This window comes from Emydura macquarii, unplaced genomic scaffold (assembly GCF_026122565.2).
Source record: "Emydura macquarii macquarii isolate MOO-44397 ecotype Brisbane River unplaced genomic scaffold, CSIRO-AGI_Emac_v2 contig_480, whole genome shotgun sequence".
Taxonomy (NCBI): domain Eukaryota; kingdom Metazoa; phylum Chordata; order Testudines; family Chelidae; genus Emydura; species Emydura macquarii.
The window spans coordinates 5039066-5055817 of record NW_027130617.1 but is presented as its reverse complement, the minus strand read 5'-3'; the positions used below and the strand labels follow the sequence as shown (position 1 = coordinate 5055817).

Sequence of the window (16752 nt, the reverse complement as noted above, 5' to 3'; positions counted from 1 at the left end):
AGTCAACTTAAAAATCTTACTCTAATAAGATTCTATATTCTTAAATTTATCACTACACTATAATGAAATAAGCTCTTCTGGCACATTTTGAATCAACATTTTTATTTGCTGTTCTAAAAAAATTAGACCTAGGGGAGCTTAGAAAAGATACCTAGGAGACAGCTACTTATGCACAGCCCATAACATAAGAAACTACAAACATACACAATAACCTAAGAGATTAAGTGGTTTTAATGGATGCAGTGTCATTAGTTAAGTTTACTATTATCTGAAGTTTTAAAAGAGGCTAGACAGAACCCATATAAGGATAGGGTTCTCAATATCTAATTTAGAAAGGGAACATCTGAAACTTCTACAAATTAACACTGACAGAGTCATTCCCAGCATTCCTCAGATGTGAAGATCACCATAATGTGAGATTTGAAGACAGGAAAGTAAAAGTGGTAGTGGGGAGCTAAAGGACTCTATAGGAGTTGGAAAACACCCTCTCGAGCAGAAAATGGAAAATTCTGAAGCAGCTATTCCCACTGTCTGAAGAGCTTCTGACTTCACATCCTCTGCTATAGGTGTCAAACAATCTCCCCTAGTTTTCATTTGTGAGTGAGTTTAGAACTCCCAAATGTGATTGTGTATTGACTTGAGGTAGATATAGTAGGTCACATTTTGTTCTGACATAATGGAGATTGCACTGAAGGGGGTAGTGGGAGAGAAAATCAGAGCAGAATTTGGCTTAATACACAATCTTTCTCATGTTGTTCAGCCGATGCACTTCTCCAAGTCTGGGTTATTTTGGAGAAGAGGTTGTAAAACATGTCAAATTGGTGATTTCGTAATGTCTTCAAATGAGGGCTAAAACCTCATTTTCTCTTGTGAGATAAGAAAGGCCTGATCTTGGCTTCTAGATTTCTGTATGGTCCTGCACCTAGCCAAAACAGGAAAAGGGGGAGGTTCAGTAGTCCTTGACCTAAGGAGGGAGCTTCGGAGCTAGAATTCTGTCAATGGGAAAGGGCAGGATGAGCTTAATCATCTCTCAACTCTATGGGACATCCTTTCAGAAGTTTTTACAGCCCAAGGCTCAGCAAAACTCCAAATTGTAGAACATACCACCCCGATTTTTTTTAGGAGGATCCTGTATAACATGATGCTTGCAGAAACCCGCCAAAGGCCTCCACTAGTGGTATGCTGACTGAGAGCCAGGGAAGAACTGCAGGAAGCCAGAAGGCATGGGGATTCACATAGATATATCACTGAGCTTCTGCAGATCCCAAGAGGTTCATGGGGCCTGAAGCACTGTGAACCCTTGGCTTATTCCAGGTCTCTCACAACCAGTGATTGATCTTGTGAGCTCTCCTCCTAACCAACGGAAAAATTGAGAATAAACTCATGATGCGACACTCCCATAATTTTTCTCTCCCTCTCTGCCTCCTTGAGAGTTTTTCTGTTAACTTTAACAAGGATATAAGGGAATTCTATTAAGATATTAATCTTGTAATATGCTTATTTGAAAAAAGAAGCTGGAAAGATGAGACAGGAATGGCTATTAAAAGAGAAATATTTGATAGGAAAATATATGAAGCAGGTTTAGATATTTGTCCTGTTCCTCCTCCATTTATTTTTTTAATCCCCATCTCCATTTTTGAAAGAACTCTTCACTTACATACTTTAAAATCTCTTGATATTCATAGGAGGAATGATACTGATTTTGTTTAATTTCTACAGAATAAGGTGGAAATCCAAGTGACGCTGGGCACATGCAAATGTAGGAGAGGCATTAATTTCTCAGAGCCATTAATCTCACACTGCACATGTATGCATTGAGCAGGAGGTGACGGCTAAATTGATTCAATATCTCATCACTACCAGTCTCCTGCTGGCAGCGGACATGGGTGAAGTTATGATGTGGAGAGCAGTCATAAGTGAGCCTTTCAATGTGGCACAGATTCAGAAGTGCCATAACTCTTCATGAACAAAATTTTATGCAGTGTGTATCTTTTCCATTTCTGCTTCAGGCTATTGATGCAAAAGCCTAGGCCAATATATAATTCATGAACAAAAAAGGGAAAAGGAAAACAGGGGTGATATTTTTAAGCTTCTGAAATATAGACTCAAGCATTTTCACCTGCAGTGTGTTGTACTCTACTGCATATCTACTTTGGCATGCTTCTCACAACTGCAGTCCATGGGGGATGCAACCTAAACTCAGCAACTGCTGTCCCTGAACTTTATTTCACATGTGAACCAAAGTTTAATATGCTGCTGTGTAAATATAATGATCTACTAGAGCTAGCTAATCAACATGCAATCTTGAATTCTTTTTTTCAGTGGTATAACTTATTAATATACTTTTCTTCTGATTGAAATTGGGCATTCAAAATAGCCCCGGGAGCAGTCTTTTAACTATACATTTTATTTTAAATCCTATGGGACACTTTTGCTACTTAATTGTGAAAAGAAATGTTTATTAATGGTCAGTAAAATTTTGATTTAAGAAGAAGAAAGATGGCTCTTTGATTAAGGCACAGTGCTGGGACTCAGGAAATCTGGGTTCAATTTCTGATTCATCCACAGATTTCTTGTCTGACCTTGGGCAAGTCACTTAATCTCTGTGCCTCAATTCTCCCTCTGTACAAAGGGGATAACACTCTTTGTCTTGTCTATTTAGATGGTAAACTCTCCAGGAAGGAGCTGTCTCTCTTCCTAATGTATAAGTACAGTGCCTAGCACAACTGGATTTTGAAGTTGCATGCAGCCTCTAAGTGATACTATAATACAAATTATATATGGATGGAAAGACATGCTGCATCACAGTCCATTGAGAGAAATAATTCTAGTCCTGAAAAAAGTATAAATGCATACTCTGAAGCTCTTTCTTGTTTATAGAGTAAAGTTATGGGTTTTGAACATTTCCAAAAATCTATGGTGGTCAACCAGAATGTGCCTATAAAATGTTCCAATCAATGGAGAAAAAAGTCAATTCTTCTTGTTAACATACACACAAGAAAGTGAAAAGGTGTTTCAGAGGTGAAAACCCTAGCAAGGAATAATTCAGGAAGCATTTTACTTTAGATGATGAATTGCACATTTTCTTAACCACATTTGTGTAGGCTGAGAGAACCGGATGATATGCTCTGCAGCTGTTATGACTAAAACCTATCCCTCAGTATCTGGCTTCAGAACTGAGGCAGAAAGGGGGGAGAGGAATCTTCTTCACAAAGGATGTGTGGAGCAGCTGTACAGTTAATTTGCAGCAGCTACTTCAGTCCTAAGGCCTATGCAGGGATACCTATTCCTGCCAGGCAATGACAAGAGGGGAGGGTACAAGAAGAGTCCTACTGCCCTCTTACCCTCACATCCAGCCTTTTCACCCATGCGTAGTTGAACCACACCATTTCTGCAAATACAAGAAGGGACTGAATTTGCCTCTTACAGCCCCAGCATCTTGATGTGATATGGTTGTGTTACTGTACATGTTAGCAGGGCTTAAAACTTCCAGTCACAAACAAAACAATGGCTTTTATTTAATGCATAACAGCAATAGGACATACCCTTGTGCGTTATTTGAGAAATTGACACTTGCTTTTTAATTTCACTCAAGCATGACAGTTCCCATGTTCTATTTCAAAGCTTCCATCCCTAATACGTTGTTCCAGAAATGCATTAAACGCCTTCTATTTAGCATCAGAATATTTATAACCTCCTCCTGCCTGCTGAGCAGGAACTCTTCAGAGACAGACCTTCTAGAACTTCCTCCCAACTGAAAGCCTTAGCCAGAGCAAGTCTTGAAAATTTCAAATCTTTCAGTCTGCCTGGGGCTATTTTCTATCTTGAAACCCACCAACTTTCTCCCTCTCCACCTTGCAAAGGTCAGTACCCATCTTCAAAGGGGTTAATAACAAATCAAATAACAAATCAAAGTGGTCTAATACAATGTATTCTAGTCAATCCAGATTAATCTCAACTCAATTTAGTGTTCATCATATTCATTTTTCTATTAATCATGTAGGACTTATTAAGAAAACTATGCCACTACTTACACTGACTATTCTAACTTCTATGTGCTTCCTCTCCTTTGGCCTTCATTTTTAATGTGTAGTAATTATTTGGCCACTGAGACACTTTAAGAAATAAAGGAGTATTAAATACCACTCAGTAGCATCCAAACATGGTTTTGTTTGGATTTTTTTTTTAATTTTCCTGTGTTGTGATGATTAGGCTAGAGAATGAATTAATTTGTGAAACACTAATTCCTTGCTTTACAGCCATATCAATATTGTAATCACAAAACATTGTTTGATGACTAATAAACTGCTCTGAAGTAACAATAAAAGAGAAAGCTAAAGAGTTAACACAACAATTCATCATGAAAGACAACTTTGCAACAAGCTACAAAAGGCTGTAGGTTTCCTCCAACAATGTACAAGAGTGCACTTTTGGCATTTGCTATTTTCTTTCAGGAGTAGAAGTTTATATATATATATATATATATATATCTTCCTATTTAATCTTAAATGCTTGGGGAGTAACAATGACAAATATTATAACACCCCAAAGATGCATCTGAGGCTGTGATTTCTGCTACATTATAGGATAAAGTAGAGAAGAGAATGGGAAAATAAAGCATGTGAGAACATGCACATTGCCGTGCAGTATAAAAATGAAGACTTGAGGAGATGCCTTGAGCAGTTTCTAAGGATGATACCCTTCATCTTTGAACTCTGTGATAGAGATTTTTAAAGGGCCCTATAGGACTTTGCTGTCCAACTCCCATTGACTTTCAATAGGAATTTGAAAACCTCAGCCATAAACTATTTCTTGGACATGGCATAATGAATTAAAGATCGAGTATGGCTCTGTCTTGCTAGGAAACCTAACATGAAGACTGGTTAGGTATAGATTTCCCTCACCCCCCTTCTGATCCTAATTCTGAATTTTCTTGCTTTTCAGTGACTAGTCAGACTCTTTCATCTTTTGCACCAGGAGTTACATTTGTCTATATGGCATCCATCACTAGCAAAGGGTGCACTGAAATCACCAGTGCCAAGGAAATGATGTTCTTTTAACAGGATTTTTTTTCTGAGTGGTTTATGCTGCTATGGAGCCAATAAGGCCTTATATTCACTAGTGTGTGTTTGGGGACAAACAGATTTTTGGATAATATACAGTCTTGCACTTGTATATGTTGTCTTTTATTCTAATATTGCACAAAAGATTCCAGGGACCGAAACACCATTGTGTTACTCCAGTCTTACGCTAGTGTAACTCCACTGATTCCAATGTAGTTGCTCTGTTCTATAACTGGATAAAGCAGTTGTAAAACAGGCACTCAATATTCTAATAAAATGGAAGGATAAAAGCCTTGCTGTAACCACTGATTTGTGCAATCGGTTTCCCCAGAACATATACGGAGACATTAATGGTACATTTTTAAGGGCTTTTCCTCTTTGACATAACACTGGAAGGAAGGATACTTACCATAGGACCAGGTGGTCCATCCTGACCTGATGCTCCAGGTAGACCTTGTTCTCCCTATGAGACACAGACAATTAAGATTCCTTCAAAGGTGGGTATAGAAGATAGAAAAGAAAAAAATATTGTTATATACTCAGTGAACTCACCACAGGGCCAGGAATGCCCCGGAGACCCTCTGGACCAGGTTTTCCTGAAGGTCCCTGAGGACCAACTGGCCCTGTTTTTCCAGGAGCGCCTTCTGAACCAGGTTCACCCTACAAGGAAGCACAGATCAGATCATTAATGGAGTTGATTATGCATGGCTCTGTATGGGCGAACAAGTGGGACAGAGGGCACAAGGAGCTTTTAACACCTTTTCCCAAGAGATAATCACAGTCTGAATCTGTTTCCTTCAGGGCAGACTTGGACTGACCGATAACTGTGATAGCGTGCACTAAAGGTTATGGTGTGGACATGACCATGTTCCACCATTCTTTTCTGCGCTGGCCAAATTACTTGTCCCTGCATTAGTGAGGAATGCACACAGCAACCTATCAAATGCCTCTAGAAGCTTCCTTGGAAAGGGGTGCCTCTGCACTGCCCCCTGCTGAAGCTATGCTCTAAACAAATGAGTCACAACTACTGTGCAAACATTAAAGCAAAGAAATGTCACTACGGAAATATTAAATGCAGGCTCTTTTAGCAGAGTTGTTTGCAACTTAACTGTGATTACTTTGGTAGATTTAAAACATCACAGAGTGTATGTATAACAAAGAGCTTAGAAAAAACATGATTTAGTTTTTGCAATGGTTTTTGTATTTCACTGTTTGGAACAGAAGGTCTTGTATTTCTTACCTTTGCACCTTTTTCACCTTGTCTGCCCTCAGCACCAGTTGCCCCAGGAGGACCCTGTAAATGTAGGGAAAATATATTAGTTATGAGATAAATACTGGTACATAATTACAGTATATTAAATGTACATTCAAGTGGTGAAAAATCTCTGAAATTTTCTTATAGTTTCCTATGCATCGGTGAATCATAAAATTGGCAAATGTTAATATTGTAAACAAAACATTTCTTGACCATTTTATCAATAAAATGCAAAATCCCACTTAACTCCCATTAAACCTTTTTTATTTTCATTCAATTTATTAAGAGCTTACAACAAATACAGTGAATAGAAAACCAACTGCCCTTTATAAACACAGAGCAAAGAGAATACCACAAATAAATATATAAGATGAAAATTTACACATCAAAAGAAATGGGAAAATTTATAAAAGTAATTGAAAAGGCCAAATAGTATTTTGTACTAAGGGAAGGATTTCAAAACATGCTGAATGGCTGCCTAAATCTGAGCACAATGAAGTCAATGTGACTTCTGCCATTGACTTCAATAAAAATCTAGGCATTTTCATATTAAGCCATTGTAATGAAAATGGCTCATGAAACACACTTCTTCACCCTCTAACTGCTGTATACAGAAATGATATCCAGTTGTCTAAAATGTTTGGTGTTTCTGCATAGGATTTTGCTCAGAGCTGCAGTAGCGGGGTATTGTGGAACAGTGATGAGTTTTAGTTGTCTAGCCACATGGTGGGACTTGGAAGGACATACCAACACTATGCATGGCTACACACACTGCTATCAATTCTCACTTTTTAAAATGAAAAAAACAATGGGATATTTTTCTCCTCCAAAAATATAAAAAAGGTTAATTTTCAATTCAGGGGATTTATAAACACAGTTCCAGTGACTAACAGAAGCTGTGTGTGAAACTTACGTGTATTGTACTAGAAATACTCCCCTTGAATACCCTTAAATCTTTAAGATAAGAGACCACTAAACAAGGCTAGTTTTTAGCTTGAGAATTTTTTTTGTTATAACCAGATATTTCTTGCCTATAGCCATCAGTTGAAAAAATAGGAATCTGAAAAACTTTCTTCCTAAGATTCACATGTCCATCTGTTTTATGAACAGTACAGGATGTAGGAATTGTTTAATTTTAGTTCTTAAAATGTATAAATAAGTGAGTATCTTTAATTGTTAATATCCATAATACAGAAATGTTAAGAAAGGGTTGCAAGGTTCAGTAGCATGGATGAAGCCAGTAATTTCTATTTACATTCTGCCCTTCTATTCAGAATGATCCCAAAGGGTCAAATTCAGGCCTTGAATAGCAAACTCATTCTCAATGTTATGAATGTGTGAATAGTTTTAAAATTAAGCAATACCAAAGTGCTTTGTTGGATCAAGGCCTTGTGACACATATGGCAATCTCCTGCAATACCTGTGGAAGATCCTACTTTATTAAGTGTATGTCTCATAGGATGACAGGGATTTTATGTAACTCCATGGGGGAGATTGACCACAGCCCTACTGCATCTCTGAGCAAAATCTTGCCACCACCAAGAAAGGCTCGCATATATATTTGTTCAAACCGGAATCTCCATAGACTAACAGACAAAGAAGGGTTTACACTACCTCAAGGCCTTCTTTCTTATCCAGCAACCAGATTGAACAAGGGAAGGTGGGGCAATCCTTAATAAAGAAGGGCTGGAAGGACTGACACATACCAGAGTCCGAGGTTGAAGGTGGGGTGATCTCTGATAAAGTTATTAGCATGTGAGTAGAGTCTTTTATTATTTTAATATATTTTTTTCTGTAATGCTTTTACCTTAAGAATAAATGTGGTTTCTTAGAAAGGACAGTGTGGTAATTTATAACTGTGGGCAATTACGCTGTTTATAGCCTCTGGAGAGAAAGCAAAGTGCAGATGTTGGCAATTTAGGCCATCTGTCTTGCTGGGAATAATACAGTGTAGACAAAGAACTGTGCAGCATGGAAAAACCCAGATCAGGAGGGAGAGAGACATGGGTCTCTGTCCAAAAGAAGTGACGGTTGAGGAGCCGTGAGTCTAGAATGTGTACCCTTGCTGGAACACGGAGGGCGAATACAGATGCAGTTGCCTTGAACTATGACAGATTTCACTCCTCAATTTAACTTAAATACAGTCTAGTTATACTATGGCTGAATTTGGCCAGAACTGTTTCAAAGCCTGACATATTATGTTATCCATTATACTGATGCAAATCTAGAGCAACTCCACTGAATTCAATGGAGTTACTCCTGATTTACACTACTGCTACAACTATTTACTTATGAGTACAAAACCATCACTCATTCACTACTGAAATGAAGCCATCTCTGTGGTGGAATACAGCACCCACTATTTTTCAGCAATACTGTACAAAATGTTCTGCTAAAAAGAGGAGTGAAGTAAGCCTTTCCCATTGAAGTTACAGCAACCAGAATTAAATTACCCAAGTTGGAAGTTGGCCACTCACTGTGATTAAAAATATCTGCTCTCAGTGAAAAATGCCATGGGATTTTGTAATGACCATGAATGGTAAGGGACTGGCTCAGTTTTACATAGTAGCAACACCGTGCTTCCTAACAACCTTTCGGTACTGACTCAAAGGAATAGGAGGAATATATAGTGTCCCCACCACCACCACCTGTTAACAACAACATCTGGTTTATATTTAGTTTTTTCAGGTCTCATATCCAACAATGCTTAGCTACCAAGAGCTAAGAAGATCCTAGTTTAAGATGATCATAAGTAAAAATTATTAGCATGAATATAAATGCACTTAGAAACATTTTAAAGGCAGGAGAATTTTCTCTGTTATGAACTAATTTACACATTCATTCTCTTTACCACTTGATAGTCATTTTTGCTTAAGTTCCTAAAAGGGTTAAAACCAACTGTTTTCAGTTTGAGAAGCTGAAAGGAGTTGAATGCAGTAGTACTTATTTGAGAAAAATGTTTCTTGAATAATCTAAGCATGCAGCTGCAACATCAATTAGCGGAGCTAAAAACACTGTGATCGCTAAATTATAAATACAATGAATCATGATTGCTAAACAAAGGGGGTGCATTCATTATCAAACAGTGCTAACGCTGCATCAAGCGCAAAGTGGCTAAATGAACAGCTCTTTCTAACAGACTCTGATTACTGGCATGGAACAGATGGTGCTTCTGCAGAAAAATACTGCTAATTGTTATTTATCTTATTTTCCTATGCTTGAATTGTTGTACTATATGGTAAATTTTAACTGACATAAAAGCTCTCAATAACAATAACTTGAAATTAATGCATGTTTTTTCCTCCTGCTATCACAGTAATGTTTGTGATTTTATGTTATGCTTCGATTTGGACATATTGTCAGTTACATTCCACACATGCCTCTGAAGCAGATAGAAGAAACTTTTCCCCATTTTGATGGTATATTAACACTGTAGGTGGATTTTCTTGTCTGCATTTTTTTTTGCTTCAGAATTTCCTTACAATAATTTAAGAATGCTATTCCCAGTCATCAGTCATCTGACTGAAATGTGCTTCTTAGTGAAGACAGCACCATTAATTATTTTCATGACACATCACCACTGTTCAACAATTTGTTAGGTTCAGAATACATTCTGTGTATTTTTACTCCAGGGGATGAGAGGAACTCAGCTACATTTTCAAGTGCAATGGGCATCCTGCTGAAGCAGCAATATGCTATACTCACAATGGAAAAAAATCCTATTCACAATGGAATTTTTTTTTCAGAATTCTGCATATTTTTGAAAATTACATGTAAAAGGCTCTAACTGATCAAGCAGTTATCTTGCTTTCTGATTTTCAAATGTCAGAACACTACTACCACATACCACCTAAATCTATTATATTATGCAAAGCAGGCTATATGCATTCTAGTTTCAAACAAAAATGTGGCTAAATCTTAAGCTGACTTTCCTACTTTTCTGTAGCTTTTGATCCTTTCATTTTTAGAGTGATGCATGGAGTTTTAGCTGCAAGTTAACTATGCATTTACTTGACAACCATAAAGCTAACATGGCCAGAAGGTCAGATGACATAGGGTTGAAAAAAGCCCCAAAACCTACTCAGTAAAAAGCTGAGAGGAGACTAAGCAAAAAACATCCGCCACTTGAGTGTCCCAGTTCAGTCCATTTCCTTTAATTGCTACTGATCCTAAATTCTACTTTTAAAAGAAATTAACGGAAAGTTAGCATCCCATTATTTAGTGGCATCTCTTCTCCCTTCCTTTTTAAACTTCATCAGACAAAATCAATGAATTCAAATCACATAGTATAGGAAGCGGCTAGTACAACATTGCATAATCCTTATGTGCCCACCAAAGAATTTATTTTGGAATCAACAATACATAGCAATGGTTTAATCACTGATTGATTTTTGGAAATTAATATAAAGGACCAAACCGTATATCTGTCAATTTTTGTGGACTCTCATTTTACCGATGGGGAAACTCAGTGAAATTAAGCATCTTGCCTAAAGCAAAGAGAGACCAATTATCAGAGGCTGTGGGCTGACTCCCATCAGGAGAAACCTTGTCAGAAGCTCCTGGTGGTAGAAAGTCCATGTTTGAGGAGGAGGTGCTGAGAAAAAGTAGTTACAATATCCCCTTCACCAGGGTTAGGTACCATTTGTACAGTAAGTGATGACTGGAGGTGTGTCCAGGGCAGTGATTGGGCACATCCACTGAGCTTCCTCTGCTAAGGGTCTTTTGTGGGCTTGTTCTTATAGATTTAAAAAAAAATAAAGTAAGTTATTGCTTACTGTCTCTTTGAGGCCCTTTTCAAGCAAAGTACTTAACCAGGTGCTTAAATCCATTTCTCTTCAGAAAAACACCTAATCACAAACTTAAGTCCCATAAACTTCAATGTAACTTAAGCACATGTTTAAAGTTTGGCACATTCTTAAACGCTTATTTGAATCAGAGACTGAATCTACTACAAATATTGGTTTCTATTTCAACCACTTAGCATGCATTTCTATTATCAACATGAAATTTACTTCTTAAAAATTCCTTTTATTTGCATCATTTATGCTATGATGACTGACCAGAAAAATGTAATACTCTGAAATATTTTATTTAGGTGCTGCTAAGCTTCTTTCAGTAAGAAAATATGAAACTGCTCTTGGCTTTTTATATAGCTAAAATTACCATTTCAGCATTAAAATTCTATGCTTTAATGGCACAAGTTATCCAATCTCCCCGTACCTTAAGAAATGTACTCTAAAAATATTACAAAGCCATGGAGAATATACATATTGGGCAAATTACAACTTCATTTTCTTTCTACCTTGAATAATAATTCAGTATTCTCCTATTTCTATACCACGGTCATTCTCAACAAATCAATATTCTATTAGCAAAGTACTCTGGGCTTAACTAGGGAAGAGAAGAAAATATATTTGGACACACATCTTTCATTTTGAAAAAATTTCCACTCCTCATTAGAACCTGAGAATTTGAGATTTTTTTAAAAATAGGCATTAAAACTGATTTTCCAGACGTATGTTTGATAATTCTTCCCTAGGTTTTTAATCATAGTCAAATTTCTTAGTGAAACCTATAAACAGGGATGCAATTTACACTGAATAAGATTCAGTTTGTCAGCTAAGTGTCCCTAGATTATAGAAAATAAAGAGGGAGTGTAACAACCATGTTTTACATATTGTGCCAAGTCTCATTGGATGGGACATCCAAAAGGACTCAGCATTGTCCTAAATCATCTCTCATTGGAGTCAACAGGAGTTTTACTATTGAATTCAATAGAAGAAAGTTAAGTCAATACTCAGTCCTCTAGAAAGTCCCACCCATTCAATATATTTCTAATAATCAACTGATATTTTAGGGCAGATATTTGCTTCACTCCTCTGCTGTTGCGCATAATCTTGGCAAACCAGAGAATCTGGCCATTTGTTCATTAACCGTAAAGTTGCTGCAACTACATTTTTTCCTTGCTAGAGCTTATATCTCTAATTTTCTAAACAGTGTGTGCACAAATTCATACCCAATTTGCATGCACAATTGCTGTGATTGCTTGCACAATAACTATTTAAATGTGTGAAACATGAACATACATATATATGATTTGATACCTGCACACACAGTTTTAAAATTAGAGCCCATAAGACATTAAATATGATCTGAATAAATTAAAAAACGACTAATGTTTTCAAGGACATATTTAATCATTTTTACAAACTATGTAGATAACTGCCATAATCAGTGTACCTCCTCAAAATGTAAATTTAGTAAATATAGAGTATATCTATTGTGAAAATAAATCTAATGGTAGTATTTAGTTCTGAAGTTGTACTGCTCTCTCATAAAACCAGCTACTCTAGCTGCAGCTGTTCAAAACTGAATAGTGATATATACCTCTATATCTTGAGTTCAGAAAGGTAACTTTAATGTGCATTTGAATGTATTTTTTGTAACTGCTCTTCCTCCACATTCTACCAAGGCAGATAATCCCCAGGCTGAAATTCATAGCAGCTGGTCCTAAATTTGGAACTCTCTACAACCAGATATCAGGAGCTGAAGTCTTTTGGGGCACAATAGAAAATCCATCTTTTTCCATATGCCACTGCTTCACTGTATCTGCTTCACCAGGTGAGATGTTTAATAGGGGCTGTTCTCAGAGGTGGCAGATGACAAAAGAAGGAGCAATGGTCTCAAGTTGCAGTGGGGGAGATCTAGGTTGGATATTAGGGGAAAAAAATTCACTAGGAGGATGGGGAAGCACTGGAATGGGTTACCTAGGGAGGTGGTGGAATCTCCATCCTTAGAGGTGTTTAAGGCCCAGCTTGTCAAAGCTCTGGCTGGGATGATTTAGTTGGGGTTGGTCCTGCTTTGAGAAGGGGGTTGGACTAGATGACCTCCTGAGGTCCCTTCCCACCCTAATCTTCTATGATTCTATCTCCTAGGGAACCAATTTAGGATCCAGATTTTCCCAAACTCAGAAACCTAGATTCATGAGCAAGATTTATCATGGCTGGACAGAAAACTCAGATTCAGGGAAATCCCTACCCACCAATTTTCTCAGCAGAAAAAAAGAATGTTTCCCCCACAGACCATAGCCATCTTTCCCCCTGTTTTGATTTATTTATTAGAGGACTTGAGAATGACAAAAACTTTTAATAAAACTGAAAGTTCACAAAATCGGGAACAGCAGGCATTTTGGACTAAACAGTTTCATGAAAGTGGAGTGGGGAGTATTTGCATGTTTGTGATCATATCTGACCTCCAGTAATTGATTTTGGAGGAATGGGGAGGCAGTGTTTGATTTACAGGGAGTGGCAGCACCAGCAAAAACCAATGTTGGGGATATGGGTCTATACATGGTTTGGGGGCAGGGACAGAAGTGATTTGGGGAAATAAATGAGGAGAAAAGGCAGGGATGGGATTTGTGTGACTGAAAGAGAAAAGGAGGTGATGAGGAGGCAGAAAGAAAGATTGAGAAGAGGAGAGCGAGATTCTGAGCTAGATCCTGGGCCATATAAGAATGCGGATAGAAGTGAATGAGAAATTGTGAATAAGGAGTAGTTGAGTGGTGAGGGATTGATTGAGAAAGGGAGAATAAAAGAATATAGGGAAAGGAAGGATAAATGAAGATAATGGCTGAGATTGATGAGAATAAATACAAGCTCAGTCTGCTTGTCATTTCACAGAAAGAAAAACAAATTAGAGGGAGCATTGCTTTCCAGTAATATGCTGGTCTTGCCACAGCACTCCACCTTCCCAGACAGCAGCATTACAATTAAAATGGCATTTCCTCCTAATAAGGAAAATAGGATGTTTGCTAGCACTTCCTGATGAAGCAGATTCTACCTTATTACTGATTAAGTTTAGCAAAGGATAGTTGTAGTTTTGTTTTGCTAACAAAAATATGATGCTTTAAATCCTTCATTGTCCCTTTCAAGTGTAACATCAGCATAGCATAGAATTCTCTACCACCATCAAAGTATCACATATTCATGTAATCTAGAATCTACTGCTACAAAGTAATTTCCTTCACAATTCAAGAATGTGATTACTTGGCAAGAGTAATACATAGTTATTTTGTTCTTTGTATGAACACTAAATTGGAGATGTGCAGCACCACAAATTATAGATGAAGTGATTTTGTATTTTTTACTTTGTGTTTTTATCTAAGCACAGTCACCCGGTCTATCTATTTTTGCTGGGAATAAGCTACTGCCTTTCACTATAATAAAACAGGAAGTTGTAATTTGGTGTAGAACAAACATATTAATTGTTAATATTCAATCAAACCAGAATCCAGTTCTAATGATAAGATTGCTAATACTATCGTAAGCATTTGCAGCATAATATATGTGTTGTAAATTGGTGGAGCAAATAGATAAAACTAATTAAGCATGTCAGTTCACTCAAGCCTATTAAATAGACCAATTTAACTCATTTTGTTAAACAGCTTTCAGTTTACATTTAATGATACCATCCTTTTTGTGTGTGTGTGTAAAAAACTGCAACTAATTGCTCTCTGAGGCAGACCTAAAGGTTGATACATCTAGAGCAGTTCTGCAAGTGTAACATTTACAGGTTTCTATTAACAGCATTTGTAAGGCTTCTGAGGCTTCAAAGACCCAGGAATAATGAGATGACTTCATATGTTACAAAAATGCAAGTTTGTTAGTTTGCAAAATGAATACAATGGATTTTAAAGCACAGAAACTTTGCTGAAGTTCTTATTTTATATCAGATGCTAAAAACTTGAGATCTCTTCAATAAACTCTAAGTGTGGAGCTATTTACACACACATTACATTGTAAGAGACATCTTAATGGATCATCCATTGATCCACCTTGTCTAATACTTGCTTCAGAGGGAAGGTCATCTCCCATTTTCCCCACCCTTAAGAATCTGGCACAGTTGTGCACTTTTGTTCTGCCCCCCAGTAAGTGATGGCAGATGCCCTGAAGCGTGATGTCTTGTGTTAATTACCCTTTTAACATAGTCTTTTGGCATTTTTGACATCTGCAATATTTTTCTTTACTCATGGATCATCTACATAGCATGTCTGAGAATACCAGCTGCATAATATTCCATTCCAAATAGGTACTCTGCCTTCGTGTGTTGGCAGAGTTTAACTAATTGTTTATTTGAATGTAGATTTCAAATATGGACATAATGATTAATGTTCTTTTAACATCTAAGAGAAATAAGTAGGTGTTTATGACAGGGTACCATTAATAGCACCCTGGTCCTTGAAGTTGCTGCAGCAATGGGAACTGTGCAGGCTCACTTGAAGCCAATTAATCAATTTCATTTGGGGATTATTGACACTTGGGTAGCAATTGCTGAGCTACTGGGGCAATTGGCTCAGGAATTGGGAGGATATAAAGAGGGGAAGACCAGGAAGCACCATGGAATTCAGAGAGTGAGAATGGGATGAGGCTATGTTGAAGCTTCCTCTTGCTGAAAGCCTATAGTATGCTGTTACACTTTTTGTAAGGAAAAAATAAATACACGTGTGGTGAAAGGGGAATGACCTGGTGTGTGTTTGTGAGTGTGAGACCATATAAACTGGCCAGGCAGTGTGTGGTACACGGCTCAGTGACAGAGGAGCCCTGTGACAGTGTTACTGTACAATATACAGTGGGTTAACTATTCTGTCACAAAAGTAGCATCTAGCATTGATTAAGCATTGGGAAGTTAGCTGAATTCACTGATTTTAGTTTGTAAAATTGTTTCAGCTGAACCTGGACTGATTCTCACTTCTACTTCAGAAAAAATGCTATCTCTGAAAGCTGTTTCTTACTTTGGCAGAAAGTAATACATTTGGGAGTGGAAATGATATAGGAGCTTGACTATCCTGAGTCTATACTCTGCTTGGTATCAGCAAGCAGGGGTCATCAGGTTATGGCTCCCAGAATTTGGCCAGTCTCAGCATGAATTAAAATACCTGGGTGTTGCTTTCACTTACGCCACTGCTGTAAGGTCCCTAATGTTTCAGGGCAATTCAAAAATTGCTTGACTGTCACAAAAATGTGTGACTTTCATGAAAGTGTTAATAATAGTCGAGAAAAAGAAAAGATATTAAACCATCTTCATTTTAGTAACTCTTGTAACATGACGCAGCCTCAGCAGCAGTAGAGGAAGTTTTCAGGTTCCCATTTGTTCTTTCTGGAGAGTTTGCCTTTAGTTTCTGAGCATTTCGGCCATCCTATTTTCGGAAGAAGTAAATTATCTTGCCAGAATTGCAGCAGATTATGCCAGAGTTGAAAGCAAAGTTAATAATACATCGAGAACTAAAACCACAATAGTTTGCTGTGCCGAATACAGAAATGCCTCTTAGCTCTCAGAAAGATGTTACACAAACATTATCTTTTATTCTGGCTGCTTTGCACATTCTGGCCAGACTGTGATGACCCGGGCTGAAGAGTAGGTGTAAGCAGTTTCTCC

The 16752-nt window shown here is 37.5% G+C and overlaps 1 protein-coding gene across 1 annotated transcript in view; it reads right to left on the bottom strand.

Moving 5' to 3' along the window:
* Positions 1-16752, bottom strand: part of COL11A1 (collagen type XI alpha 1 chain) — a gene marked incomplete at its 5' end in the record, with an annotated part of 200489 nt that overhangs the window by 13787 nt on the left and 169950 nt on the right. Inside the window, 3 exons of the mRNA XM_067538274.1 lie at positions 5473-5526; positions 5616-5723; positions 6304-6357. Coding sequence (XP_067394375.1) covers positions 5473-5526; positions 5616-5723; positions 6304-6357 — 216 coding nt within the window. The remainder of the gene's footprint in view (positions 1-5472; positions 5527-5615; positions 5724-6303; positions 6358-16752) is intronic.